The sequence below is a fragment of the Strigops habroptila genome, chromosome 13, assembly GCF_004027225.2.
Source record: "Strigops habroptila isolate Jane chromosome 13, bStrHab1.2.pri, whole genome shotgun sequence".
In the NCBI taxonomy this organism is placed as follows: domain Eukaryota; kingdom Metazoa; phylum Chordata; class Aves; order Psittaciformes; family Psittacidae; genus Strigops; species Strigops habroptila.
The window spans coordinates 1,679,199-1,695,095 of record NC_044289.2 but is presented as its reverse complement, the minus strand read 5'-3'; the positions used below and the strand labels follow the sequence as shown (position 1 = coordinate 1,695,095).

Sequence of the window (15,897 nt, the reverse complement as noted above, 5' to 3'; positions counted from 1 at the left end):
TTTTAAAGCAAATAGAAACCAGGAATTGAAGCCACAAAGAGGTCACAATAACTGCCTTAAAGGACTCTGTATTTTTACCACAGGGAAGTTTTGCTTAAAAGTGTTGCATAATAGAGCAAATGGGATGGCCAAAGGAAACAGAGGAGCACAATCGCTTGACTTTCATCATAAACATTTGGAGAAAGGCTTCCTCTGGAATCTAAACATCACAAAAAAGCAACAGCACTCTGCTGTGAGACAGGGCAGGAAGGGGAAAAGGCCTCCTGCAGGAAAGCCCACGTGGGACACCCCAGTGGTGTGGATCTCCAGGGGAGACACTGCTGTTTGAAGTGAAAGAGGCACACACAGGCTCTGTCACATTTCACATTCCAGCGCTCAGACCTATAGGAAGTACAGTCTCTCTGTTCCTCTTTACCCACAGAGGGGCTCTGCTCTGGAACACCCCTTCCAGCCTTCAGCTATTTCTAGCCAGGAAGAGCCCTTCCTATGGATATGCCACAAATAGGCTGGGAAGTGATGCAAAATATCTAACCCTCCTTCACTGCAGGGCAACGCATCCGGGTGCTGCTGATGGTTCGATCTGCTGCGGGAATGCCCTCCTGTGCCTCCAGACCAGGCTCAGCAGCCTTTGTCGCTCTGAAGACAGGGGGAGCTGTCAGTGAATGGAGAGGCCACGTTTCAGCTCCTCTGCAGGAGTGCACTGCAAAGTGGAACTGCTGCAGGGGAAGCCTTGGGAACACGAGGAAGTAGACTGCTGTGACATGGAAGCTGTGGATCCCTATGGAGCATCATTTCGGTCCAGACCACATTCCTGCCGACACGGGAAGTGCCAGTGATCCCTGCGGAGGACTCTGCATGCAGCTCACATCTCCAGCTAGCTGCAAGGTGTCTGAAGTACCGGTGTGCAGGCAGGCAGCACCTGGGACTTTGTAACGCCCACTGCGCTGCACAAAGGGGAATACAGGAACCGCACTGCTGGCTCTGTGCTCCGGGGAAAAAATACCCCACTTCTGCTTTACTACGTGTTTGGAAAGTTGCATCATCTCCCAGATGAAAGCATGGGAGTCAGCTAGAATGCCTTAAGATCTGCAAGGCCTCATAAAACAGGAGGGTCCTTCCAACGATCTGAGAATATTCCACATTAAAGCAACAGTAACTATGCCAATTTTTAAGCTGCAACTTAAAATACAGCATTTGTTTGCTTGTAACAGGAAATGGGGGAAGGGAAACGCTTTTCCAGGCCGTGAGCCCAGCTCCAGAGAGGCCATGGAGTCAGTAACATGTTATGGGGCTAAAATGGCTGGTATTGTACCCAAATAGCTGAAGGCTCTGTCCCCTTTCTCTAATCACTTTAGAATTTATTGCACTGGACTCAGTTTCCTCCTTTCTACAAAGGATTGAAAAGGCTCTTGGTGACTGGGCATGTAAAAAAAGAGTTTTATTCCAGAGTCATGAGTATCAGTTACCTGCCTTAACAACTGAAAAGCAGAGAGCAAGCAGGGCCATCAGGAGCAGGAGAGACACCCCATGGGCCATGCCTGAAATGCAGCACCACCATCTACAATCTCACCTTGCCCCAGCTACAGATAAACAGGCAGCTCAGCCACCTCCAGGGTATGAGCAGTGCTTGTTAACCCACCATCACTCAAACAGATATCAAACCCTAAAAGACAGCTCCGGCTGCTTCTTCACTGAGTCTGCTCTTGCACCAGCAGCAGCTCCAGCAGTCATTGTATTAGAATCCCAGAATCCCAGCCTGGTTTGTGCCAGAGGGACCTTAAAGCTCATCCAGTTCCAACCCCTGCCACGGGCAGGGACACCTTCCACTAGAGCAGGTTGCTCCAAGCCCCTGTGTCCAACCTGGCCTTGAACACTGCCAGGGATGGGGCAGCCACAGCTTCTCTGGGAAAAGTCTGTGCCAGCGCCTCAGCACCCTCACAGGGAAGAGCTTCTGCCTCAGAGCTCATCTCAATCTCCCCTCTGGCAGATTAAAGCCATTCCCCTTGGCCTGTCCCTACAGGCCCTTGTCCAAAGCCCCTCTCCACGTTTCCTGGAGCCCCTTTAGGCACTGGAGCTGCTCTAAGGTGTCCCCTTCAGGAGCCTTCTCTTCTCCAGGCTGCCCCAGCCCAGCTCTCTCAGCCTGGCTCCAGAGCAGAGCTGCTCCAGCCCTCGCAGCAGCTCCGGGGCCTCCTCTGGCCTCGCTCCAGCAGCTCCACGTCCCTCTTGTGCTGTTGCCCCAGAGCTGGATCAGGACTGCAGGGGGGGTCTCCCCAGAGCACAGCAGAGGGGCAGGATCCCCTCCCTGACCTGCTGCTCACGCTCTGGGGGTGCAGCCCAGCACACGGCGGGGTTCTGGGCTCAAGCGCACACTGAAGCCAGGTCATGGGGAGCTTCTCCTCACCCAACACCCCCAAGTCCTTCTCCTCAGGCTGCTCCATCCAGTCTCCCCCCGCCTGTGTTTGTGCTGGGATTGCCCCAGCCCAGGGACAGGACCTTGCACTTGGCCTTGTTGAGCTCCATGAGGCTCACACAGTCCCACCTCTCCAGCCAGTCCAGGTCCCTCTGGACCCCATCCCTTCCATCCCATGTGTCAACCCCACCACACAGCTCCGTGTCATCAGCAAACCCACTGAGGGTGCATGGAAACAGGGATCTCACCACAGTGCATTCACTAGGCAAGGGACAGATCCCTCCAGTGAGAGCTGGCAGCTGGCTGGGCAGCCACAGCGTGACCTGGGCTCCACAAATCACCCTGGGCTAAATCCTGGCTAAATCCTGACATCAGACAATGCCTTGGCAGCAGAGAGCAGCTCTCGGCAGCTGCAGGGTAAACCCAGTTTCTCAAGGAAGGCAGCCTCCCCCCCATTCCATCCCATAATTGTCGAGCCAATTGATGAATTTGTGCCCTGACAGACACAGAGGTTGCAGAAATCCCTGCACTTCCTAGAGGCTTTGTGAAATACATAGCCAGATAGAGGGAAGCTTCTTGCTGCCTGCACTCAAGGGATAGCTACAGTGCAATCTCCTCTTCCCCAGATATCATACATTCTTCAATGGGGGGGGGGAAATCCAACCTCTGATCAAATTCTTATCAAACCCTAAGAAAGAAGCTGGTAGACACCCCTGCCCACTGTGCTGCTTGCTTAGACATAGCCCATAATAGGATGCAGTATGTTTGCTTCACTAGATTGTTGTTGAAAATGAACGCCGCCTCCTTCTCAGCACTGAAAACCACTGTGTCATGCCACATGAAAGCAGCACATTGTTCCTGGAAGAGTTCCCGATGTCCCTTTCACCAAAAATGAGGTTTTCATCCATTCAAATGCCTCCCACTGAATCCAATCCTGGCTTAATGTGATCCTTCATTTAACACAGTCACAGCACTAAAAGGAAGCACACGGGTTATCACACCTCGTCTCCAGCCTCTAACAACCACCCAGTGCATCAGAAACCCACATCAACTAGTTCTACCACACACCATGCTCAGTGAGTGGGACCATGACTGTGTCCTTGATGCCAGGCTCATCCCACACCTTCCTACAAGATCCTACTCATCTGTATCCCAATTCGATTGTCTCATGCCACCAAATGATCATGAATTTCATCACAGATGATGGAAGTTCCAATTAATAAGGTTAAACAAGCCAGGAAGTGACCAGTGATGAAGTAGCTACAATTACATACTCTACTGGTTAGACACTGCTACTCGCAGGTGTAAGACACACTCATAGCATTGAGTAACCTGAGAGATTTACCACCATAATGGAGCAAGAACAAGTTCATCTCCATGTCAGCTTGGTTAGCAGAATCCAGCAGGCTGTTCCTTTGCTTCCAGACATTGTTCCCTCACTTAGCTGTCGGGGAACTTTTAAGGTAACCACTAAAGCAAAACCACCTCCTCATCTCTCAGTCCCCAGAAGACCACCACAGTACCCTGAGAATGTTTATTTCTCTTCCCAGCAAGTGGAAACACAGAGTAACTCACCATCATAATAAAACTTGACATTTTCAGGCAGAGGTTCGTATGGTGGAGCAAATACAGGACCTTTGTGCTCTAGGAACTTCCATTTAATGCCTTCAGGGTAGCGCTCTTCTTCCCACCTTCAAGAGAGAGAGATGAACCAATACAGTTTTAAGCTCCTGGTCTTCATTTGATTGCTACGTGGGTATAAGAGTATGAGAATCAGCAAGCAGTCACAGCTTTGCCAGGCACAGACCAGGTACAAATGTTCAATGCACTCCCACCATGACTTTTGTTTTTCCCCTTCCTCCTTGTAAAAGAGCACAGCCATGTCCATGCACAGGACACCTGGGTCACAGGTTATCTGCTGACACCATGCTCCTCACCTCTCACTGCTGCTTTTGTTGCTGAATCCCTCAGCTGAAAAAGCTTAGAACCTAAGGAAATGAGGAATTCAGTGTTGTAAAAGAGCTGGGATCATGCCTGGTGAGAGCCAGCTGTGATCTCCCTGCAGGGCCGGGATGCCTGCTCAGCAAAGCCAAGCAGTTGTAGTGTGTTACGCAGCTGCTTTCAGATGGGGCCAAGTCTGCCATTAAGGCAGAGATAAAGAACCAGATGTTCATTTACGACCTAACTGAGAACAAACCTGCTTGGACAAGAAAGCTTAAAACCTGCTGTCATGTGAAATTCATTCCAGTTCTTGGGTAAGAAAAGCAGACTTGAAGGAAAACAGAGCAGCACTGGCAAACTGTGAACCTGCCTTAAAGCACCTCTCTAAAGATGCTGTGCACGTGCTGCACTGGTGTCACACACGAGGCACCGCCACTCCTGTGCTCCGAGGGAACAATCGCCCAGGATCACCCTTGGCACCCTCTGCCCAAGCCCCTGGTTCCACGCTCCTTTCATGACCACCAGAACATTGCTGCTCCATGCTGCTGGCACAGGATTCCTTATTGAGAAAGGCTGTTCTACCTTAGTGATTAACCAACGTGCACTCAGCCTCTGAATTAACCACACAGCTCTGTTGAGCAGCCACGACAACAAAAAGAGGGTTTCAGCTTCCCTCTAGTGCCAGCCCTATGGAGCAGCCCCATGCTGGGTGCAAGAGCAGCTGGAAAAAGCTGTGTGTGTCTTGCATGTGTCCCAGGAATGGGGATGCACCAATGCAGATCACTTCATCCCTGCCAGGATAACAGGAAAAAGAGCTTCTGCTACAAGACACTCAAACTGTTTCACTGGTGCCTGCACAAAACCAACCGCCTGGGCCGCAGCACTTGGCTGGAGTTAGAAAGGCACCATCCTGACCACAGCACTAGAGCTGCCTTTTTGTAGGAGAAGCACAGGAACATGCCCCAGCAGAGTTCACAAATCCCAGCTCTCAGCACAAAACCAGCCCGGCAGATCGCAGTCCCCGCCAGGGAAGAAGCCTTGAGTAAACTGTGCTGATACAAGAACCTGGTATCATACCAAGTGACATTTGCAAGTCTAGATCCCAAATATTTACATTGCTATTGATTGTTTCTGAAATCCATTAGAGCTAGAAATGGAAATATTTTGTCAAACACAGGCCTGAGTTCTTCACCCAGAAGCTGCTTCCAGCAAAATGAACTGAAACCACTCTCCTCTCCTCCAGCCAGGACACGCTGCTCCTCTCTGACAGTGAGGGGTTTTACTCCGGTAAGAAACAATGAGGAGATCATTCACAGCAGCTACTACTCTGCAGGACAGGCTTGTGGCTGTGGAAGATTTATCACTCTTGTATTTACTTGATGAGAAATCCTGTTCCTCTGCCCTGTCCTTGTATAAGGAACGCATTTAAAGCAGTACTGGAAAGGTAATAGTCTAAGCAGAGCTGAAGCACACCGTGCCTTTTGGGAGGACACATGGGATCCATGGGGTGGTTTCTAAGCCCAAAGCCACCAGAAAGTAAGAATCACAGACTGGTTTGGGTTGGAAAGGACCCTAAGATCATCCAGTTCCAACCCCCTGCCATGGGCAGGAACACCTTCCACAAAAAGATCATAAACCATTCCCAATCCCACCTCCACTTTCCTAAGCCTTGTACAGAAGCATTAAGACAAAAGGTACAAGTGAGCCTCCTGAGTTTAGCCAATTTTTCCTCCTCCTTTGGTTTGAAACAAAGCATTACAGCAACACTGCCCAGAGCAGCTCCTGCTCCTAAAGCAGTGTTCTACAAATGCTTTCATGGGAGCAAGGAGGATGCTGCCTGTTGGGAACGCTGCCTTACTGACACCAGCACACACTGTGCTAACTAACAGCTTCCTTGATTAAATCCCACACCGAACCTGCCCAAGAATGCCAGGCTGCTCAGGAAGACAGGCCTGGGGAGGGCTCTTCAAGTGGAATGAAAGTAGAGAAGATTCTTAAGGAAAATAACAAAGCAGAATATACCTCAAGGGTATGCTATTCCAAGGAAATGAACTTGCTATAACACAAGGTGGGAGAAGTGCTCAGAAGGTATCCTTCTGGATCGCAGATTCTTCACACACTGACGGGGTGTGAAAATGACCTCTAAAAGAGCTCCACATGGTGATGAATGAGGCCAATGCCTTGGGAATGCCTAGCATCAAGTATTCACAGCCGTGAGGAGGCAAACGCTCAAGGCAAGCACGTGAGGTACCAGACGTTCAGCAAATTGTCTCAGATGATCATCATACGCCCTTAAGAGACACAAGTGAAGTGCAGATGAATCCCTGTCCTGCAAAGCCCCGCTGTACAGAGCTGCAGATGGACGAGAGGACATCAGCAGAAGGATGCAGGTACCTACTGCCAGGCTCTGCAGCACATGCTTTCAAAGGCAGCTCTCCTCAGCAGGAAGCAATCACAGAGCTCGACAGAGCTACATGGGGCTGTGCTGCCAAGGCAGCTGAGGGGGAACAGGACACCTTCCAAGTACAGCTTTGCTGCTGAAGGATACAGACTACAGCACAAGGCAGCTGTGATAACAGCGTATTAAGTTAGACAGAACCGGCAAGGGCAGCTGAGCCAAAGTCCAAAAGACAACAGATCATTAAGGCTTAAAGACACCTTCCATAGCTCCTGCTTGTTTCGTGTCCCTGTGGTTTGCTAATGGCAAAGCACACGAAAAATACAGTGTCAAAGGGCTGAGAACCAAGTGGAGTGCTCAGTAAAAAAATCAACAGTAAAAAAGCCAGGAGAGTTTTGGGGAAGTGCCTGAAACCCACGTTTCTACCAGAGAACACAAGCACGAACAGCCATGCAGGTGCTGATGTTCCGAACAAGCTGTGACAATCAGAGAAATAAGCAATGACTAGAAACACTACAGAAGGATTTCTCTGCTTAAGGGTGAATCAATAAAAGTGACAATAAAAGGGTAAAAGACTGAACGTGAAAGGACTAAGACTGCAAAGGCAACACAACAGGTCTATTAAACATAGCCAAATGAGCTGAGAAAACACTCCTGTAAACATCATCCCCAAAAGGTCATAAAATACATTACAGGAGATTACAGGAGTGCAGAAAACACACATGCTCCTGAAAACCACAGATGCATTAAAGTGAGGGAAGTGCTAAGGTCCAAACTTCAGAACACACCAGTAACAGCTCCTCAATAGTAGCAGTAGCTTAAATCACTGTGGACAGCTAAAATCAATCCAGCAGGTTTCTTACACAGAGCACTAGTGATGCAGCCCAGGCCTGTCTTCCAAAGGAACCAGAAAGGTCACATTTATTTAAACAAGGTTCTAAAACCATGTAAGAGTGAGTGAAAGCACAACTTCAGCTGCTCCGCGGTGTCCCTGTAGGACCCTGGGCAGGACACAATGTGCTTCGCACTCCAAACTTGTTTCCAAACATCATTCCTAAACAGCCCAAGCTTAACTAGTCACTTGACCCAACTGCCATTTTGATGCCAGAGGCAGGAGCAGTTCTGGGAGGCACAGAGCTGACATGCAGCTAGAATAAGAAGGTGGACACCCACTCATGTTGTACCCTCTACAGAACACTAGAGAACACCAGCTAATACATCTGCACATCTTTATATATTCCTGCTGATGCCCCCAAGCCTACGAGTTTTCATATGGCTCTGCAGAGCGTCAGCAAGGAGAGGGTCTAGGCGCAATACTACTGGTATCTGACCATTACAGGTAGCCTCTACGTTCAGGAGGTGGAAGGAGGACAAAGAACAACCCCACAAAAAGCTGCTTTCTTGTTTCAGAGGGTGAACACAGTGACTGAGATGTTCGTTTGGAGCTTACCAGAAGGTAAGTCAATTATTCAGAACAAATCCTCATGAATGGAGGGAAGAGGAAGCCAGAAGTGCCTCCTCAGCACAGGAGGTGAGGAGAGCCCAGGTGCAGAGCAGCCTCCATCACTGAGATATAATTACCATTTCCACTTCTGTTCTTCCTCTTTCTTCGGCTTCTTTCTCTTGTCCGCTTCAGGGACCTTCTTATCTTTGCTCTTGGCTTTCTTTGCTTTGCCGTCCTGCAAAATGAGGAAGAATCCGTGAGAACCAGGAACTGTATTTCCCCTCTCCCTGAAAACACGTTTTAACACTGAAAGACTGTCTCTTGGGGTGTGTAAGTCTGACCACAAATAATTGAATTCCTGTGGCCTCACTACGTAAATGAGCTCTTTGCTCGTCCTGTCAAGCTGAACTCTGCTGATGTCCCACTTCTGGGTTAAGACAGATGCTTTTTATTTTATACCTGGGACATGCTAAGTGCACACAGTCACTTATTCTGCCTCATCTGATAGGTGGCGAGTCTGGGCCGTAGTAATGTGATTGCTTAGTTACAGAAACACCCTCCTTGGCCTGCACCAGTGCAACCAGTCTGGCAAATGCTACAGAGCTCACCTGCACCACTGTGAGGGGGCTTCTGGAAACCTACTGCCATAACATCACTGTAGAGACACGTCCACTGAAGGGAAGAATTAACCTTGGGGTCAGGGGGTGCTTGCAACATGTGCCTCATAGGGTGTCTTTGCTAGATGTGGAGTGAGGTTTGTTGGTCTCAAATGATGGATAACCTCTGCGCCCAGTCCCTCTCCAAAGACATTTCCAACCCAGGCTCTGTCTAAAAGCTTCAAGCATCTTTCTAGCAGTTAATCTCAGTTTCTTCTCCTCTGCTTCTGCACTGTGCTACCTCATCTGTGCAATTACCAGATGTCACTAGTGAGGCTCCTCTGCCCTCTGTGAGCTACTCAACAGGAGGACTGTGAATTGCCTGGAACGTGCTGATGTCCTGGAGGCACCCTCTCCATCCGTTGTTTTAAGAGTAGGAGAGGAAAAGTCTTCCTGACTTTTTATACACGATGGCTCAGACAAGTTAACCTGCACCAGAGGTGGGGACCTGCCACATGCAGCTTTGACCCACACTGGCCTCTGCCTTCCCACCCATGAATTGGATTACCCCTGCTCTACATAATCCAACACCAACTTGTTGGTTTTGACCATAAACTCATCTTACACATTACCTCTTCTTCCTCTTGTTTCCTTTTCTTTGCTTTTTTGATGTCTTCTGTTCTGATTTTCTTGGGTTTGTAGTCAGCACTGTAAGAACACACAGACTAGCTGATGAAAATGATCGAAAGAAAGAGAAGTCACACACAGGCTCATACATCTTCACTGATGAGGAATTGCTTCAGAAGCATGAGTAGCCACCAGTGACGAGTGGCCACCAGGGATGGGATAAATGGGCAAAAGCCCAGTGGCATGTTCCACCCTCAACTCCTTTCCCAGGCACTGGTCTGGGATCTGCCCACAAGGCTCACTTTTCTCAGCCCCCACCAGTTCAAACAGTAGCAAAATTAACTACTGGCAAATTCTTAATCTTTCCATTGCAGACATGAGATGGGAGGTCACCAAAACTCAGCAGAAGGCAGCAACGATTACACAAAAGGAGAGGTGTCACACCCATCCCTCTGGACACAGAAATACCACCCAGGGACAGAATGCCATGATGGTTAAACCCTTCCCCCCTCCTACCTGCTAATGGGGTCACACTACCTAAAGAGCTGGATGCACGCAGGTGGTGACAGATGAGTGTGATGGAGCTGGGCTTTTATTCTATGGGGTGGGCCACTGTACCAACAAACACCATGTGTGCTCCTCAGCACAACTCACCACATGTTTCAGCTGCAGGTGAATCGTGCCAAGCAGTGCAGGCAAACCTCCCACCACCCCCAACAGGCTGACAATACATTTTATCCCCTTGTGCCATCATCTCCTCACCCAACGGAGACCACTGCAGCCACTTAGCCAGCATTAATAGCTCAGGTTTCACAATCTTCGTTGGTCTCTTTACCTGCCTTCTGTTTTATGTACCAGCTCTGCAACATTTCACAGCACCATCTGCAGAAGCTGTGATGGTAACACTATTCCACCTTGGACATCACAAATACCATCCCTGCCCTGCTCAGAAACCCTGTAACAGCATCAGGAGCCTGGTCTCAGACCTCCAGCCACCCCCCTCAGTGTTATCTTTCTGAAACTGAAGGCAACCACCTGAGTCACCAGCACCCACAGCACTTACTCATCATCTTCTCGAGGTCTCTTCAGGAGTTTGGAGTCCTCTTTAGGAGATGCATAAAACCCATCATCATCTGGTTCATCTTTAATACGTGGTGGACTACAAAAAGAAGCAAAGAAAGGTGGTTCTAGCTTCAAAGAGGAAGTCTCTTGGAAACCAGCAACAACTCAGTTTTAAGAAATTAACATCTGCAACATCTTCCAGGCCTGGAAGACCCCAAAGACCTGAGATGTGTCATTCTCTGAGCATCCACAGACAACAGAAAGAGTCACTCCCTGCCTCCGTACTTGCCATTTCTCAAGCAACACCAAGACCAATTCCAACTGCTCAGACTTCACTGTGGTTCTTTGGGGTTTTGAGTAAAAACAACTGCAGCTTCCAGCGCTTTCAACTATCCCTAAGCCAAAACTGAAATGCACGTGTGCATCATTTAGTTTCAACTCAATATCCTTATTGAGCCTGATAAGAGAGAAGATTATCAACTAACCAAAGATTTGGAAGCCATTGCTCAGAATCTTTTGCCAACTCAATAATGAGGCTTGTGAAACCCAGAAGAGGAAACAAAGATTTGGCAAAGTTCAACTGATCCATCTCTTCTCCCTGTCCAACTGTGGGAAGCAACAATCCTGTCCCTTTCAACAGACCACAAATATGAGGTTATGTTTTTCAGCTGTGAAGTCCCAAGACATCAGTAATAAGAGTTTGCAAGCAAGAGACACTATCCCTTTAAACAGACTCATCATTTCAAGACTTCACAGACGCATTTCACTTATCTTCATCAAGAGAAAGATGTCTCAGAGTCCAAAACCACATTGTGAAGCACTTAGTGCTGCTCCACTCAGGTAGAAAAAGTAACAGTGCCATCTTGGGCTTTCCTATTCATATTCAAGCAGCAATTTCTAGCTCCAATTGACTCAGTTTCCAAGTCAACATGCGGATTCTGCCATTGGATGAAGTGGGAGAAAAAAAGGCAGCAGCATTCTGCTTTGTAGACTGCAGTCAGCAAGAGACATTCTGGAGGCTGATTTTAGCTGGTGATGTGTCCGTGAAGCAGAACAAGCAGTTTGCTCTTTCACAGCTGTAAAGCTCTGCAGTGCTGGCAGATGCAGCTCAGGGGAAGCAGATATGTGCTGCTCTAAGAAGCCATTTCTGTGGCATCGCCTCTGATTAACTCAGACACGAGTCTGCAGCCCGGAGACAGTTGCAAAACATCGCTGGAAAAAGAGGTATTTGTCCCATTTCATGTAGTCTCCCCTCCAGGCAGAAATCCAGAGCTACTGTTGCTGAAGCTGCTGAAGGAATTTTATCTCATCTCTTTTAGCACTGAAACATTTCACAACATTTTGTAACAGAGGGAAATAAAATGTGAGCATTAAAAGAAAGGAGCTGTGTGACCAAGCTGAACCCTGACTTGCTTTGTTTCCAAGACTGTAACACTGCTCATCCGACCAAGGCTTAAGGAAGAAAATCAAAACCATCTGAGTGAGAACATCTTGTAAAAGGATATTTCAGCAGGGAAAAAGAAGAAAATCACTGCTTGCTCTTAGGCAGCTTTTAGCCCCAAGGGAGGCACAACCGTGATGGCTCCTCCAGGCTTCCCTCAAACACGCCAGGAAATGCTCTTACAGGTAAAGAGGACCCAGTTACGCTGATATGAGAGCACCCACCGTCCCGGTGAGATCAACTCACCCGTGCAATGCTGCTCAACAGCAGAGGCTACACAGAGTTATTATTAGCTGGCTCCTACACCATGGAACACCGGGATGCCATTGCTCTGCACTTCCAGAGCATCCCCAGCAGGGCCTGGAGAGGGCGCCTCGTCCCTGCGCCGCGGAGAGCCGCTGCCTGCGGCTTACAATGAACCACACGGAGGAACCCGTGTCAAGAGGAGAACTCGCGTAAACAGGGCACATTCAAAACACACAGAGAAGAACTACCAGGCATGCACCAGACAGGGGTCTCCTCCCAGCCCCTCTGCAGCCGGGAACAGGGTGACACTGGGAGATTTTGGTGTGTGGGTTTGGCTTTTTCCTGGTTTTGTTTTTTAAAGTGGCTTCGTACAAGTGGACATGACTGAAAGCTTTTCTGGACTGAGCCCACCAGCCACCATAGCACAGACCTCCAGTAAGTCAGTGCACCTGATTTATCACCTCAAAAATAACCTGTGGCTGGATTTAAAACAAGTCACAAGAGAACTTAGTGGTTAACTATCAAAAAAAACCACTCTTGTATTAAGTGCTCACTTTGGGTTTTTAATAGGACTATTTAGTGATGCCTGATACCACAACGCAGTCCAGGAAGCTCTATCAGGAGCAGGAGTTCAGCAGAGCAGGCACCTAGGCACTTCCTGCAGGTACTTTTGACTTTACACAAGCACCCTCCTTACTCGTCCCTCCTCTGCAAAGGCTTTAGGCTGCACTCACTCACAGAAGAGATTCGGAGGCAGCCTGGGCTGTCTTCACAAGGCCCCGTCTCCAGAAGACTGCCTGCAGGCTTCAAGTACTAATGTTACAACAAAGGTTCTTTCTACTCCAGCTACCAGTGTTCTCGCAGTTCAATGTGTCCTCAGTGGAATTCTGTTTAATGCTTGGACAAACCCAGCCTGTGCAGGCAGACACCAGCAGCACCCACCTCCAGTTACAGGGTAGGCAGATCGATTACCGAGCCCCGTAACCGAGACGAATGCATTGTCTGGAAGGGTTGAAAGCATTCCAGTACCTTCCCCGAGACCAAGTGAGATGAGCCCAACACTGAGCACCCAAAAAAAGTCAAACTGTCACTTTTTACAGATCATAGACCTGATTTCTTACCTGGAGAAACCATTCTCCTTTTCTTTCTTTATTTTCATATCACCAGAAGATGATTTCATCTGAAAAACACAAGAAGTAGTCGCTGATTAGCACTGCCCAGAGCACATTATGTTTTCAACATGCAACACAGGCAAGATTGCAACTTGCAGAAGGAACCAAAGGGTACTGCAACTGTGTCTTCACCCCTGTAGCCCTTAGTGTCCTACATGACACCCCAAAACGGCAATAGTTTGTGTGAGTCTTGGTCAATTCAGTATTTTCTGGTTCTCCAATTTCTTCAGTAGATTGGAGCTGGGTGTACAGTTTGTCCTTGCATAGAATGAACATCATCCAACAGATTTATCTCCCTTGTCTCTGGATCTAAGCCTCATGGAGGGAAAAGTAACAGAGGAAGAAATGTGGAGCCACTGGACACAGCTTCACTGCGGAAGTGTTTCCATTCCCAATGCCTGCAGACAAAGCCCTGACAAGTTCACATGCAGCACTCCACAAACCAAGGCTCAGGGTTAGCACTGGGCTGATTCTATACAGTTTGATACTTGAAAGCATAAACTACATCTAACCACTGAGTCTGCGCCGTTCAGTAGCAGAAACCAGAACCATCCTCTTGTCCCTCCTGCAGGATTCACCTACCTTCTCTTCCTTTCTCTTCTCCTTGTCTTTGTGTTTGTCTTTGTGTTTCTCTGAGCTGCCATCTTTGTGTTTGGTTTTCTCCTTGTCTTTGTGTTTCTTTTCCGAGGAATCTTTGTGCTCACTGCAAGACAAGAGTGTGTGTTTTGAGAGGGGAGGCAGCACTAACACAGATGGCTTCCAGCCGGAAAGTCACAGGTTCTGACGATTACAAACCCTACAAAATAAAGGAGCACTGTAACAGGAAGATCCCCCAGTCTCCTGTCACATGTCCCCCATCCTCCTCGGGAGGAAGAGATACCACGAAACCACAGCTGCCAAGTGCTCTGCTTGAGGAAAGCCCCATCAGCCTGAATTGCTGTGGAAACCCACAGCTCCTGCATTTAAAGCCCAACACTCCAGGTTCAATTCCCACTGGCTCTGCTTCTCTTTTTCCTGTTCCACATAAAAGGTCACTGGAACAGAGCTGCCAGTGCCGTCAATGTCAGCTTTTGCTCAGACAACAGTCTGTCTCTGTAGCAGCTCTCATCTCGGGAACTGGAAGAGAAAACCGCTGATCCCTCTGATTCCCAAACAGATGGGAAAACCAGAGCAAACAGGAGATGTGATGTCCTTGTGCTCATGCAAAGTCAAACAGAAAGGGCAGGGATGCTGCAGTCCTCAGCTGAGCCTCACCGCACGGCCAGCCCCGCCTGAGACACCCTGCGCACGGTGCTGCCGAGCCCGACCCCGCTCTGCTGCTGCCCAGAGCCTGGCGCTGCGGTACGTGCTGAGAGGTCAAACACCCACATCCTTCCCTCAGAGAAGAAAGAAGTGCTCCCAAGGAGAAGAAAATGAACCTTTTTTTATTCTGTTTCGACCCGCTTCTGGTTTCTGAGACATTTGGGCAAGTTCGGATCAACATTCTCAAGTTTTTCTTATCAACCAGAAAGACACATGTGGCTGTTTCCAAATGAAAATGGGTTTTCTCATGGAATGACTTGACCCTTGGAGCCAGAAAGTGAGGAAATGCTCTCAGGAGACTCACAGTAGGAACTGCCTGAACTGGCCATGAGGATAAGCAGTACTGCTGTGGAAGCCAAGCAACAAGCTTGTCAACATCTACAAGGTTGTCTACAAGGTTGTGTGGACTCTCTGAGGTCACCCCGGGCCTAAGCAAGCCAAAGGCATGGTGGAATTGGGCTCTCTTCTACTGCGCATGGTCAGGCACCAAGCAAGCTGCCTTCCTCACGCTGACAGTTCACACTTCTCCTTCCTCAGCACTGGCCTCCCATCACTGCTGCTCTCTGCGGCGCTGCTTCTCCTTAGGACCACACGATGTAATGCAAAGCTTTACTAGAGAAAAGCAGCTTCCTTATTTCAGCTATTTCACCACTCAAGTACGAGCCCAAACCAACCTGAGGAAACAGCCCTGAAAAACAGCAAGCCTGGAACGGCAGGTAAGAGCATGATCTAAGCTTCCAGTCTTCCTTCTGTCATGAAAACCAGATCTCAAGAGGGCTGGATGTCTGATGGCTACAGAAAGCAGCAGCACACTAACCAGCTCCCGTAAAGCTTGTGTGTGCTACAACCACAGTCACAAATATGCCAACCCACACCCAGCTGTACAGCTGCAGAGTAAAGAGCATTCCACAGCCTCATGAACACTGCCCCAGCTGGACCTGAACCTACAAGAGATGTAGGTTATTCCAGCTCTGAGCAGCAGGGACTCCAGCAGATACACAGCAGCCTCCCAACGCCAGGCAGCTAAAGCATGAAAAGCCATCTCTGAAGGAACTTGGTATGAGCACGTACTGCGTCACATTAGAAGAGATCAGTAGGAAGATAAACCAGCTTCATTTCATCTCTCTAGCAACCTTTTCATACTCCATATAAAACATTAAAAGGGAACTGACACTCCAGCAATTCTTGTAGATAAGACTCAGAGCACCACATGTTGTCTGGGAGTGAAGATTCAACAACTGCAGCCTATTCTTGTCAT

General features: G+C 48.7%; 1 protein-coding gene across 3 annotated transcripts in view; it reads right to left on the bottom strand.

Moving 5' to 3' along the window:
* Positions 1-15,897, bottom strand: part of TOP1 (DNA topoisomerase I) — a 68,521-nt gene that overhangs the window by 13,072 nt on the left and 39,552 nt on the right. For all 3 annotated transcript variants that reach the window (XR_003993915.1, XM_030502526.1, XM_030502527.1), the window contains exons 4-9: positions 13,920-14,040; positions 13,287-13,345; positions 10,480-10,575; positions 9,422-9,497; positions 8,331-8,428; positions 3,986-4,101 (exon numbers count right to left, since the gene is read on the bottom strand). Coding sequence is in view for 2 of the 3 variants with exons in the window: in XM_030502526.1 (XP_030358386.1) it covers positions 3,986-4,101; positions 8,331-8,428; positions 9,422-9,497; positions 10,480-10,575; positions 13,287-13,345; positions 13,920-14,040 (566 nt within the window). In the remaining variant the exon portion in view is untranslated. The remainder of the gene's footprint in view (positions 1-3,985; positions 4,102-8,330; positions 8,429-9,421; positions 9,498-10,479; positions 10,576-13,286; positions 13,346-13,919; positions 14,041-15,897) is intronic.